This window comes from Cheilinus undulatus, linkage group 10 (assembly GCF_018320785.1).
Source record: "Cheilinus undulatus linkage group 10, ASM1832078v1, whole genome shotgun sequence".
Lineage (NCBI taxonomy): Eukaryota > Metazoa > Chordata > Actinopteri > Labriformes > Labridae > Cheilinus > Cheilinus undulatus.
In genome coordinates, this window is record NC_054874.1 from 7895966 (window position 1) to 7910061 (window position 14096).

Consider the following 14096-nt stretch of genomic DNA (forward strand, 5'->3'; position numbering starts at 1 on the left):
TGTTTCTGTGTACAAAATGAAGAGTAAAGTAAGCAACAAAAACAAAACCATGTTTGGAAAAGCTGTGCTAAAAATTCCTTGCTCTGTTAAACAGCACTTGGAAAATACTTTAAAAAAGGACTTTTCCATAGGGAGGCTAATCATTTTTTTCCTCATCTTTATTCTGAACTGCAGGTCAGGAAGCCCTTCACAGATACTGTTGTATGAGTTAAATGTTTGATTGGAAGCACCATAGATGATATAAACAGGAATTTAACCAACCAGAAATTCAGGCTCACAACTGGTTATTCATGTTTTTTGTACTGCCTTTACTTGAGAAGTAATAAATTAACTACCTATCTGAAATCAGAAAGAATAAGTTAGAAGACAGTGAAATGCAGTGATTCCCAACCTGGGATCCAGGGACCCCAAGGTGGTGCACTGAAAATCTCATTGCACTGATTTATGAAAATAAATAAATAAATCATAAAAAATTGCGTTACAAGGATTTAGGCCCGATGCCAGCCATATACTCTTTTGAAATCATGATTGGAAGCATAAGGGCCACTAAAAAGATCTTAAAATGTAAAGAGTAAAGAGAATCTGTTCGTTTTTGAGCAACAAAAAACACTTTTCAAAAGGAAAAACAAAATAAGTTTTTTAAATTATAAAGTTGTATATTTACAAGAAAACAATTCAAATTTCAGAGCTTAAAAAGCTGTTGATTTATAAGAAAAACATGAAATTTCTTAGTTTATAAAGTCTTACATTAAAGACTAAAAAATTTCAAGTTTTCAAAACAATAAATACAAAACATAAAAAGTCCAAATTTATCAGAAAACAAACTGAAAACAATGTTTGGATTTTTGACTTGATAATCTAAAAAAATTTTAAGTTTTGGTTCACAGACATGAACAAATTTAGTAAAAAGGTTCTTGTACGTTTACACTTTTTTAAACGTGACAATATCCTTTTCTATTTTCTTGAGAATTATCAGATCTTTTTAATAACTTTTTTCTAGAGTGGCCCTACTACACCGTCATTGTAATGGATAGTTTACAAACAGATCTTTTGTCAATAACAAGTGCATGTTATGTTTGGACTTTGTCACTGAAAACAAATGACATGATTTGTAATTTTTCAAAGGGTTCTTGGGGGTTCGTTTCCTTAGTAGGGCTTACTCTAAGGAAAAAGGTTGTGACCACTGGTGTAAAGCATGATGTTTCAAACTTACACACGGTTTGCAGCATGGTATCTACCTGACCTTGTTTGTCTAGTAAGGAGTGTTTCACGTTGATTTCTATTATAAACAAGTATTACCTGATTAATTTAGTTTGCTCAATGTTCTCCTGCCTCAAGTCTTTTCATAGCCGGTTTCTTGGTTCCAGTTTTCACAAATTACGTGTAGTTTTAGAGACAGAAAACGAGGATGTTAATGGAGGAAACGGTAGGCAACGTCAGTCTTACTTCCACGGTGTCAAATACGTCAAGGCGCTCAGAAAAAATTAATACGTCCGAATTTTTACTTTTCAACATAAAAGCATTCACGGTTTATATGTCGCTCACTTAAAAACCTGTAATCATACTTGCATGATGTTTTCCTAAAAATACATTTTTAACTAGTGCTAAGAACGTATGGCGCCAAATGTAGCTGGATGAATCTTAAATACTGTACATGTTATACAAAACATAGTTTATTCCGAAATTGACATCATATGACTTCCGGTTAGGGTCTTTGTGGCTTCCGCATAGCTTGACATAGCTGGACGTCACGGATGTTGGTTGCGTTAGACAGGTTAGTGCAGCCACTGTGTCCCGGTAGATAGACTAAAAGCTAACAGCTAGCAAACATTCCTTTCTCAAAGAAGGAGGAAATCTCTCCTTCCATACAATTATCTTAAATCTTCGAAGAACCGCGTCCAGGATAAAATGAAGAGGCGGATACACTTTGGTTTTCCCCTGGTTTATTTACTAGTCTCGTATTTTTCGTCTTGCTCGGCGTTTTATCTTCCGGGTTTAGCCCCAGTGAGTTTTTGTGAAGAAGGCAAAGGAGGTGAAGACTGCCAGGTATGGTAATTCTTAAATCTCAGAATTCTTGTTTAATACTTCATTGTTTGGTGTAGTTGGAATTTGCATGCTCGGTTAAATAAACTGGCTTGCTTCATGCTGCTAGCTGTACAGTCCTCTCCTTAGGCCCCGGCTATTACCTGGAACCGAAGCACTGACACAACTGGATGTATTGTCAATTATATTTGTTGACATTAACTTTTATCGCCAAGTAGATATTAAGATACTGATAAGCGGGGTTTGGACAAACTTTAAATGCACAGTCACTACATTTACACTGATGTAAATAGTGTAAAATGACTTCAAACAGCCATCATTTCATGTGATGAATATCTGGCTACTGCTTGGTCCAAGTTACTTGGTAAAATACCTTCGGAAGAGTGTACTGAGCAGTTACAGCGCCATAATAAATCTTGTTAGTTACAACTAAGTTATGTCATTTTATTGAGTAAACCTGCATTTAATGAATAGCCCCTAACCTTTAGGCTCTTAACATCGTATGTGTCCATCAGACTAAAATACGTCTTTATTACTCCGTTACAGACAGCGATTGAGCTGTTCGTCAATCGGTTAGACTCTGTGGAGTCAGTCCTGCCTTATGAGTATGATGTGTAAGTAACATTTAATTTTACTTTGGTGCAATTTGTGTCATGTGTGTATTCAGAATGTTTTTCAGCTTAACAATATGTTGTTTTGTGTGTTAAAGGTTTGACTTTTGCAAAGATGTCAAGGAGAAGAGGCCTTCTGAGAACCTTGGGCAAGTGTTGTTTGGGGAAAGAATTGAGTCTTCACCATACAAGGTAGGTCTTCAACAGAAATTATAAGTCTGGTCTGTATGGTATAACACGTTTATAGAGTTCACACATGTTTTATTTGCTGAATGATTTGTGGCATTTAAACATTACTCATCTGCCCTCAGTTTAACTTCAAACAAGATGTGCAATGCAAGGCAGTGTGCACAAAAGCCTATAAGAAAGGCAGCCAAGAGGATGCCACCAAACTGGATTTTCTTAAGATGGGAATGCAGCTCAACTACCAGCACCACTGGTTTGTGAAAAACAGATGATTAATAACCTGTTATTTCTGCAGTGAAGTTAGGCTAACATGCGCATTATTCATTAGGATGCTTGTGACAGTTAACAACTGTTTTTCCTCAGGATCATTGACAACATGCCAGTGACATGGTGCTATGATGTGGAAGATGGACAGAAATACTGCAACCCAGGCTTTCCCATTGGCTGCCTTGTTACTGCAGATGGCAGAGCTAAGGATGCTTGTGTCATCAATGTAAGTTGTTTTTTCTTTGCAGGTATCCGTGTTTAACTTGAAATTTAGTCCTACTTAATTGGTCATGTGTTTGTGAAGTTCTAACTTTGGTATACAGAGTAATCCAGGATCCACATCATTGTTAATTTTGGCAGCTATTCTTGGTTTTAGTCTTAGTCTTACGATTGAAATATTCACCAGTTTTAGTCATTTTTAGTTATTTCTGTCCTTTATAGTTTTAATGTAGTTTTAGCTGATGAAAATTCAAAACATTATTGTCCAGTGTTAGTCCATAAAAAATCCCTACATTTAAAGTCAAAATTTTTAGTCAAAAACATTTATCCCATTTTTTCCCTAGGTGGAGAAATATGGATTTTTGATGTCAGACGAGAACTAAATTTCATTATACCCTTGTTTTGGTCTCCTTGACAAAAACTAAACTGGCTTTTAGTCTGAGTTTTAGTCATTAAAGACTAAAGACTATTTTTAGTTACTCTTAAGTTGAGGACACACTACAAGATTTGTTGCCAGATTTTACCCACGATTCCGAGCTGAGCAATGTCTGCGCTAGTTGGGGACAGTCGGCACTAAAATCTGTTGGTGTGTGAGGGTTTAGGCTGTGAATCTGCAAGTGTGTGAGGGGAACAGTCCCAACCCAGCTTCAGTGGCAGTCAATCAAACATGTTTGAATTTTCAGAGCCGAATCTTGACACCATCTGGTCGTGTGAACTGATTACTGACCCAACTGCAAACACGTGTTGCCAACAGTCACTGAGAAAGAGAGGGAGAGAGAGAGAAAACAGCATCAGAAAACGATGGGAAATAGCAAAAATATCAAAACAATAGTGGCGAACACATTTTAGTGATGGTTAGCAAACAACAAATTGATGCATTTCTGCCACCAACTGTCATGTTTGTTTACCCTTTAAACTGCCACCCTCCTTAGAGTTTGATGCGTTCAATCTGCTTTGGTTGGTTTGACAAATCATGTAGTCTGTGATTCCTCGTCAGGCACAATTGTTAAGTCTGTGATCCCCAGTCTTTCAATCATCATACAAAAATCTGCTGAAACCAGTTTGTTAGTATACACAACTAGTCTTTTTAAACTCTGTAAAGGTTATGAAAGTTGTGTAATGTGTTCCCAGCTTTGATCCCGCAACATAGTTTTGGATACTTTTGACCCATGCAGCACTCACCCACCTTTTTTTTCTACTTTTATTTTAACTGTTCTTGCAAGAACATGACTGATACAAGAAACATGAAATTATCAAAATGTATGAATTAACAACTCTGAAGTAATGGCTGGTACAACTATTAAATTACAGTAATGAAATATAGCACTGAAAATAATTAACAATGTGCATTCACAAATCTTCCCCTGAAGAGTTCAAGTGCAAAACAGAAATATATTTGTATATTTTTTTCAGTCTGAGTTCAACAAGAAGAACACATTCTATGTTTTCAACCATGTGGACATCAAGATCATCTACCACAGCGGCGCATCTGAGGGATGGAGAGGGGCTCGGCTAGTTGCTGCAACTCTGGAGCCAAAGAGGTAAACGTGGATGCTGGTCAAAAGACATGATATTATTAAAAATGTTTTCATTGAACTTAACCAACAATCTAAAAAAACAAACACTAGACTGATTTCTACTCTGACATTTTTGTGTAATCTGTGCTCAACAGTATTAAAAATGCAGACGAGAAAAACCCTACCTGTGAAGGTACTCCGATGGAGGTGCCAGGGGAGTTTGACAGTGACATATCAGTAGTCTACACGTACTCTGTTACATTTCACGTAGGTCTCTAATCTATTTGACCATTTATATTACATAGCTAAATATATGTACAGTAACTAATACGTAACAATATGTGCTAAATGTTCTTATGAACAGTTTTAGATCAGTTTTTTAATCTCTTTTAATCATTAAACAGGAAAACAATGAGATCAAGTGGGCCTCTAGGTGGGACTACATCCTGGTCTCCATGCCTCACACAAACATCCAGTGGTTTAGGTAAGAAGATAATCTTCAAATGATACACTATATAAATTAAAACTCTCCCTGGGTGTTGACTTTGTATGTCTTTCTGTTTGTTTAGCATCATGAACTCCTTGGTCATCGTCCTCTTCCTGTCTGGCATGGTTGCCATGATCATGCTGAGAACTCTGCACAAGGACATTGCCAGATACAACCAAGTGGATCAGGTAGAGGCATTGTTGAGCTCTATGGCAGTTGTAACTTATTCATATGTGTGCATATGAAGCACTTACATACCAGGTTACAAGTGACAGCGGCCTAAAGATGCAGTATGTATGAATAAAGGGTAAAGCGTGTCAGTCATGAGTTGTTGTACTTGTGTTGTGCAGGGCACCATGCAAACAAGACATTCAAAATAGCTGGTGCCATTTTCATGAAACCACATGTTGAGAATTACTTACTATTGCTAGAGGGCCTTGTGTTATTTAGGTTATGTTGTCTATGTTATTAATTTAACCATGGCTTATTTAAAGATGAGAATATGTGATTATACCCTCATAGATATTTAAAGTTGGGGTTACCAACTGGATAATGCTTGTGTTAGAATGCCCTCAACACTCAGGGTGCTCAGTGCCCTTTATTACAAACATGTTGTTACATTTTACAGGCAGACTTGATAAAGCTTCCACCCACCAAGGATAAATCCTCAGTACTCTATGTAAGCTTGTCCAAAGCTGTTTCGAACAAATCATGCTGTGGTTTCTAAATCAGGTGTTTGGGTGTGTGATTGGCACAAGCAGGCACATTAGAACAGAGTAAATTTATGGTTTGGTGATTTTTTTTTTGTAGGTTAATTGTACGGCTTTAAGATGTTGCACATATGTACTTCATGCTGAGGAGTTACCATTACTAATTTTGCTACTTTTTGACTCACTTCTTTTATCCTTGATTTGATTTGGCTTTGCTGGCACATGTCAAATTTGTTAGTAAGTTAGTATTCACTTCTTGGTGGTTGGTTAACCTTTAACTTTAATCACTGGAAATATTCAGTCTCTCCTTGATTATGACTGTAACTGCGTTGGTGTCTGCCTCAACTCCTAGGAGGATGCACAAGAGGAGTCGGGATGGAAGCAGGTGCACGGGGATGTTTTCCGCCCCCCCAGGAAAGGCATGCTGCTGTCTGTATTCCTCGGACAAGGCACCCAGATCTTCATCATGACCTTCATCACTCTGTGTAAGGAATCTCATTGACGTTTGTTATTGCATCACATTTGTATTGTTTTAACTACATGAATGCATTATGGTGTAACAGCAGTATTTCATTCATTCATTGTTACGGTGTGCATTAGACAAAAATGCTGCCTCCTGGTATAACCCATATCCAGACATTAAATCTTGATTAGTACTTTAACACAGTGTTTCCTATAGTTTGGGCCCAGAGGTACCATAGATAGGCCGCGAGAGGTCATTTACAATAACTAAAAATCATAGAAATTAAAAAAGAAATCAAATTTTACTTTAAATGATCATAAAATCCTTTATTACATGTAATGAACTGAATTATCAGAAGTAAAAAAAAAAATGGTGCCATCTTTATCACCTGTTTTGTCTGATTAATACAACAGGTGTCACAGTTTAACTGGTGTTGGATTAACTGGTGACACTCTGTGAAGCATTATACTATGCTGCTCACTTCCAATTTGAAAAATTTATCAGTACTTTTTGAGACATTAATGCTACTTAAGAAGAGTTTGCTGGAGCAACAAAGTACGTTTACAGGGTCAAATATTAGAAAAGCACATTTATATAACTTTGTAGATTCCTGATCAAAACACAATAAAGGGCAGTGGCTCATTAGTTGTATTTTGTGACCCCAAAAACACTTTCTTAGTGATGCTAATGTATCTGCAAGCAAAGCATTTGTACTGAAATCCTTATTAAATAAAATATGATGAATACATACGTTACAAAGTTTCAGTGTTGAGGGTTTTGGTGGGGCCCAGATTTTCAGGTCTCAAATGGAGCCGCAGCATGCCAAAGTTTGGGTTCCTACAGATCCTGGAAAAGTCTTAAAAAGTCTTGAATTGGACTGTTAATATTTAAGGCCATAAAAAGCCTTTAAAAGTCTTACTTTTACATTTGAGTGGTCTTAAATTTTAAATCCTTCTTTCTGCATATATGGTTGTCCATGTAACAGGTCTGGTCTACCAAGTTGGCCACTAAAAATATGTACAGCCCCCCCCCCCCTCTGATTTTTGATTAATTGCTCAGCCCTAATTAAATCTCAAATTTCAGCCCAGGTCTATTGCACTGAAAAATCTCCCATGCCTTTCATTTTTGTCTGTTTGCTATGCAAATGGTTATTTTTTTCTAAGTTCAGGTCTTTAAAAGGACTTAACAAGTCTTAAATTTGATGTTTAAAAGTGCGTAGGAACCCTGGAAAGGTTACTTTAATACCAATACAGATTGTTTGTGAAAGTCTTTATGAAAATATGTGACATGTTGTGGCTCTGAAATATAGAAAATCACATTATAGCTAGTGCTGCACTATTTGGTTATAATTTAGGATTGTGAAAGTGAATTGATAACTGAATAACAGATAGTCTGTGATGATAGTATGTGTGTGTGAGTTTACTAATACTTGCTTGTCCCCTGCAGTCCTGGCCTGTCTGGGTTTCCTGTCACCAGCCAACAGAGGAGCTCTCATGACATGCGCTGTGGTCCTCTGGGTGCTGCTAGGAACACCAGCTGGTTACGTGTCTGCACGTCTTTACAAAAGTAAGACTCCGTTGAAAATTTAAGTTGCAAGATCAGCACAGACAGTGTCACCATTTTCATGATAGCATCATCAACCTGTTTCTGTTCTCAGCTTTTGGAGGCGAAAAGTGGAAGACCAACGTGTTGCTGACAGCGCTCTTGTGCCCAGGGTAAGCTCCTTCTCTGCATTTGCTTTGTTTTTTTTTTGTTTTTGTTTTTTTTGTCTCATTTCTGTTGCTTATACAGTACAGCTAAGGTGTTTCTAGAGGTGAAGATTTTATTACAGCCTTATTTTGCCAAAGGCATCACTTGTAGTCATGTTACTTTTCTCTGTCTCATTATCCTGTCTTTCTCCTCTCTGTAGAATTGTGTTTGCAGACTTCTTCCTGATGAACCTGATCCTTTGGGTGGAGGGCTCCTCAGCAGCAATCCCCTTTGGCACTTTGGTGGCCATTTTGGCTCTGTGGTTTGGAATCTCAGTCCCCCTTACCTTCGTCGGTGCCTACTTTGGATTCAAGAAGGCTGTAAGCTACTTTTTTTTCTTTTTTTTTTTTTTTTTAAGTTGTTGGCGTGCGTCTGTTCAAGAGTTTATAATCACTTTGTCTTCTCTCTGATCCTGTGCAGGCTATCGAGCAGCCAGTGCGAACAAACCAAATCCCCCGTCAAATTCCTGAGCAGTCATTCTTTACAAAACCCATTCCTGGTATTGTGATGGGCGGTATCCTGCCATTTGGTTGCATCTTCATTCAGCTTTTCTTTATCCTCAACAGCATCTGGTAAGAAGCCAGGAATGCTGCCTGCCCAGTTTCCCTGCCATTCTTGTTTGGAAAGACTTCCAATTTCATGGAGGCAGTCAGCTCTTTACCTCCTTTGCCTATTATGTTTTAGGTCTCATCAGATGTACTACATGTTCGGATTCCTGTTCCTGGTTTTCATCATTCTACTCATCACCTGCTCCGAGGCCACGATTCTTCTCTGCTATTTCCACCTCTGTGCCGAGGTACCTGGATGCAATAATAAATTTGTTCTATTTTTAAAATGAAGTTTTTGTAGCACATATTGCTATTATTATAGTGTGATAGTCCTGCTTAAATATCCAGCATATTGCTCCAAAAGATATTTAAGACACCCTGGCTCCTAACCTGTCACCTTTCATATTGTGTACCTAGGATTACCATTGGTGGTGGCGCTCCTTCCTGACCAGTGGCTTCACAGCAGTCTATCTCTTCATCTATGCAGTGCATTACTTCTTCTCCAAGCTGCAGATAGTCGGGGCTGCCAGCACCATCCTCTACTTTGGATATACGATGATTATGGTCCTCATCTTCTTCCTCTTCACAGGTGAGCCTTTAAAGCAGTGACAGTGGTTTCCTGAAATGATACCAGGATGTCACTTTGCAGTGAGCAACTTTTAAATGTGGGCCGTTAAATCTTATCATGCTCAAGTTCCCTGTATGCCAAACAGAAAAGGGTGTGTTGTAAGTAGAATATAATGGCATTGGCTTTGTTTGCTTTGCTCAGGGTTAATAAGAAACCACCCTTCATCTGCCACACTCTTTCTCAAGGATTCAGGACCTTTATCCTGGTCTGGTGACATACACACCAGGAAGCAGTCTGAACAATTTTGCAATGTGGGCTTTCTTTACCATTCAGTCAATGCCAAGCTTGTCCTTTTTATTTATACACTAAGAGTACAGAATCATAGTGCAAAAGAGAGTGAAAAGGCACTGAAACTTCATTTTTGTTTAAAATTTAATGTAAATCAGAGACACGGAGGAAAATGGGCCTTGAATGTTCAAAGTCCCTCTTGGTTAGATCTAGTTTCACAGACTTATTCAGGTCAGGTTTGTTGTCTGAGGTTTGCTTTGTGACAAGGCAGAACATAGTTTTATCATGAATTCCCTTTAACAGTTAGATCAAGCAACACAATCATTTACTGCCTCGGGTGATTATTAGTCTCCATTTCATCAGGATTCCTGACAATTTTTTGCGCTCACTTGTAATCACCAGCAGTCTTTCTGAGGTCTTGTGCTTATGTGTACCACAAGTTATACCACAGCAAGGATGAAGAGAACATAATGGCCACTTTTGTCTCCCATCTTCAAAAAAACAACACATGTTGACATGGTAACAGCACTCTCTGGCCATGTCCAGCTTTCTTGCACATGCTATTCGTGTAAGACTAGGGGGGCATGCCATGTCAGTGTGGAAAAAAGACCTCATGAGGGCTAGATTACCAGCCGAGGCTTTAGTGTCGCCCAGAATTATACTTCTCTCCATGATGTTGGATGATGGCACTTCTTTCTGGTGTTGCTCTGCCATAAGTCCAGATAACACTTAGCCTGTAGCCCTACTTGACACTATCTTAAGAAAGAGCTTTAAGTAGCAAGGGGGAGAGATGTCAAAAGATTATCACTTCGAAATAATCCAAGCATTGAGGGAAAAGGCGATCAGTTTCCCTCCTTGCTCCTCTCAGTTTGGATCTAAATAATCCTAATCGCTCTCATTCCACATTTTGAATTTTTATTTCCTTGTCTCTGTTTTTTCCACCTCATCCCAACTTATTTCTGGATTGGTCCCCCACTGAGCAGTCAGATAAGACTTTTACGCTGCCATGAACTGAACCCTGATTTTGACCAATCTGGTTTCTAGTTATGAGGGGGCATGTTCTCTCTTGCTTTCTCTGAAAAAATGAAGAGCTGGTGCTAGAGTTTCTGCTTTTTTGTGACAGTATCTCATCCAGCATGTCATTTTTTTTTATAAAGATACAAGTTTGTCTTAAGTTTTTTAAGAAGCAGGCTTTACAGCAGTGAACATCAACTGGTGGCCCGAGTGCCACATCAGGCCCCCCGTATCTTCCCATCCAGCCCCCAGAACATTATTGAAATCAGAAATATGCAGAGAAAAAATATGTTGATGTATTTAAGTTATCTCTTTAATTCCTTACGGCTATAAAGGAAAAAAAAATCCATCAAGGATAAAACCTGGCATTTGTACAAATGCATTTTATGACCCCTGCTTTCCAGTCTTGCACTTAGGTTTCTCTATATGTGCTCTACAGGGGTTGAAAGTAACTGAATACATTTACTCAAATTACTGTAATGAAGTTGTGTTTTACTTGTACTTTAAGTGCATTTTGAAATCAGCACTTTTACTTCAAAAGCGTAGGTAAGCTTACAGAGTAATTGTACTTTTACTTGAGTACAGTAAAAACTGGAGTGTTGATATCTCTGGTTAAACATTTATGAGCTAAACTAAACTCCCAAAGTCATTTTAACTCCATTCAGAGTGAAATGGTCCTCAGTGTTTGACTTCTTTGATAGTGCTGATCAACCAGTTGTAGTCCAACTCTGTAGAGACACCCGATCTAAGTTCTGCCCACTGTGATTTCAAATCTGGAGCAATGTGTTGGGCGGAGTTCCCCATCATGCCCAGGGCAGAGTGTTTAGATATGTTTTATTTGTGTTTGAATTAAATTTATCAAAGGATACCCCTCTTGAGATGCAGTATCTCATTTTCAAGGGGGGATGTCCCAAAAACACAGATACAACAAACAGAATTACAAGACAAACAAATGATACATATCACAAACAAGAATAGCTCACTCACCCAATTGCACCCACTTCCTCGACCTTCAGATATACCAAATCATTAGAAACAGTGACCAAGCTGTTTGTTAGGTTCACAGTAATGGTTCACAATAGCAGTAAAAACAATTAAATGATTTTAAGCAGTCAGTAGCTATGCAAATAAGTCAAAGGAGCACCATACACCAATTAAAAACATGAGCATGTTGTTTTAAGATATGAAAATAAAGAAATACTGAAGCAATGGAGAGCGGTAATTGATTTCAATGAGCAGGGACGATAAGTCCAGCCAGCCAAGTTTAATTGATGTTTCCTGTTGTACAGTGATCCATGCTGGGGTTATTTTGCTCATGTTTCTGAAGGATTGTTGTTTTTTATGCAAGACATATTTGCACCATGAGTGAAGTTGTCCACTGAGTTAGAGATCCCGCCCGACTTCAGGTGTTCCTAAAGGATGCATAGTGCATATTCTTTGTCAGAATATATTTCCTTGCAATGAGCTTGACTTTCTGCTTTGTTATTTCCAGCACACATATTTTCAAAAGTTACTGCAGCTCTGTCAATTTGTAAAATATGTAAGACTTTAAAAGTGTACTTTAAGCATATGTAGTGTGGACCAACATAGACACTTTTAAAGTGTTAAATTTAACTCACTATAAGTTAGATTTCACTGTGCTGTGTATTTAACCTAAGTGTAGAGTTGTGACTTTACCTGCACAGCCTGTTTGGCGGTCGACAGTGCCGTAAAAAAGTATTTGCTCCCTTTCCGGTTCTTGAATTTTTTGCATATTTATGAAACTTAAATGTTTTGGATCATCAAACCAATTTTAATATCTCACAAAGACAACCCCAGTAAACAAAAAATGCAGTTTCTAAATGATGATTTTATTTATTAAGGGGAAAAACTTCCAAACCTATCTGGCCCTATGTGAAAAAGTAATTGCCCCCTGAACCTATTAACTGATTGTGCCACCCTTGGCAGCAATATCTGAAATCAAGCGTTTGTGATAACTGGTGATGAGTCTTTCGCATCGCTGTGGAGGAATTTTGCCCCATTGTTCTTTGCAGAATTGTTTTAACTCAGGCGTTTTTCTCACCTGTCTTTTCTCAGGTACAATTGGCTTCTTTGCCTGCTTCTGGTTTGTAAATAAGATCTACAGTGTGGTCAAGGTGGACTAGAGGACCAAGAGAGAGACTGACTCCTTGCTGTCGCAGTAAAGGCCCACCTCAGTGCTGGCTGTGTGATAAAACGGTCCACATGGACCTGGACTCAAACCATCACTTATCATAAAAACCACCTGAAGAGCAGAGCCCGTCCTCTTTTGTGCTTTAAACTTCTGTTGCTGTTTTCTTTTAAAAAAGTATATATAATTTTGTGTTCACTGTCAAGCAGTAATATTTTGAGTGGCTCCTTGAAAATCAATGTGGGTTTCAATGGTCTAGCTGTTTTAGTGAGCATTTTGTTTGGGTGGGTTTAACAAGAAATGCTGAAATGTTTTTATTTAAATTTTCTAAAGGCAGTAAAATGTTCTGTATTTTGCTTTTCTATTCCCTCATGGCTTAATGTTTTGTTTTTCGTTAAATGTACTGATGATGAAAAAAATTGTGTACATAATACTGTATAGAGAGTGAGCGAGAGAATGCTACTTAAAGATTGTCACCATAATGAATCCTTCTGTAGTGTTTATTCTTGTTTTTTAAGGCAAACATTGGGAAATGAATCCTTAAATATCAGCCTGTATGTAGAACAGAAATTATATAAAACACTGACATTGCTATAATTATATGTTCATTGTTTTGTATTTGAGGGCTGGGTACATTTCAGTAAGGGTAAAGTTGAAGCACATCTGCATCAAAGAGGAGAACTCTACAGCGGGTCTCACATGAAGGATATTTGTTTCATTATGGGCAATGGGAGTGATCCTCACTTAGCTTTATCAATCAACCGGTTAAAGTACACAGAACTGTTGACATTAAAGGATCTCAGATGGATAAAAGGTGGGGTCAGATGTCAGACCTAGCTCTGTCACTAACCTGACTGAATGCCTTTGCCTCGATCAATACACCAAGTCCACATGCTCCAGTCAAGTCTATGTTCAAACTGCCAATAAAGCTAATTTTTTTCCCAAGGTTTGCACGCTTGATGAGACACTACAATCTGGTTGTGTATGTAAAAATGTTACATTGAACATAATTACTGTAGGTTTATAGCCAATTTGTGTAGACTTTATGGCACTCCAATGTCTCCAAATGAAGATATGGAATGACCTTGATTTCATACAGCACAATTACATGGAAGCCCATTTCCACCATTTAAAAATGTGTCAGTTAGGTAATTTAAAAAAATCCTAATTCATAATTATGAGATAAAACAAATTATAAGTATGGGACAAAAAGTCAAAATTATGACTTTTATCACATCATTTTATCTCATTATTTTGACTTTTTATCTTAAAATGGA

At 37.8% G+C, this 14096-nt stretch overlaps 1 protein-coding gene across 2 annotated transcripts; it reads left to right on the forward strand.

Moving 5' to 3' along the window:
• The first annotated feature begins 1732 nt into the window (after positions 1 to 1732).
• On the forward strand, positions 1733 to 13766 carry LOC121516753 (transmembrane 9 superfamily member 2). Of its 2 annotated transcripts, XM_041798162.1 has the most exons (18): positions 1733 to 2046; positions 2590 to 2657; positions 2753 to 2846; positions 2966 to 3093; positions 3204 to 3333; positions 4740 to 4867; positions 4999 to 5110; positions 5248 to 5327; positions 5413 to 5518; positions 5959 to 6009; positions 6393 to 6525; positions 7950 to 8069; positions 8161 to 8218; positions 8413 to 8572; positions 8673 to 8824; positions 8937 to 9048; positions 9218 to 9389; positions 12747 to 13766. In XM_041798162.1, the coding sequence occupies exons 1-18, from the start codon at positions 1909 to 1911 to the stop codon at positions 12812 to 12814; spliced, it is 2010 nt and encodes a 669-aa protein (XP_041654096.1). In that variant the 5' UTR covers positions 1733 to 1908; the 3' UTR covers positions 12815 to 13766. The 2 variants fall into 2 exon arrangements, with proteins under 2 accessions (XP_041654096.1, XP_041654097.1); XM_041798163.1 differs by lacking the exon at positions 5959 to 6009 and having other exon boundaries at positions 1734 to 2046.
• Positions 13767 to 14096: the final 330 nt, after the last annotated feature.

Bases quoted from the DNA above. Each gene is read 5' to 3' on its own strand.
- LOC121516753 (XM_041798162.1), top strand. From the start codon at position 1,909: ATGAAGAGGCGGATACACTTTGGTTTTCCCCTGGTTTATTTACTAGTC. The intron at 3,094-3,203 runs GTTTGTGAAAAA...GTTTTTCCTCAG, and splicing joins CTCAACTACCAGCACCACTG to GATCATTGACAACATGCCAG. The intron at 9,049-9,217 runs GTACCTGGATGC...TTGTGTACCTAG, and splicing joins ATTTCCACCTCTGTGCCGAG to GATTACCATTGGTGGTGGCG.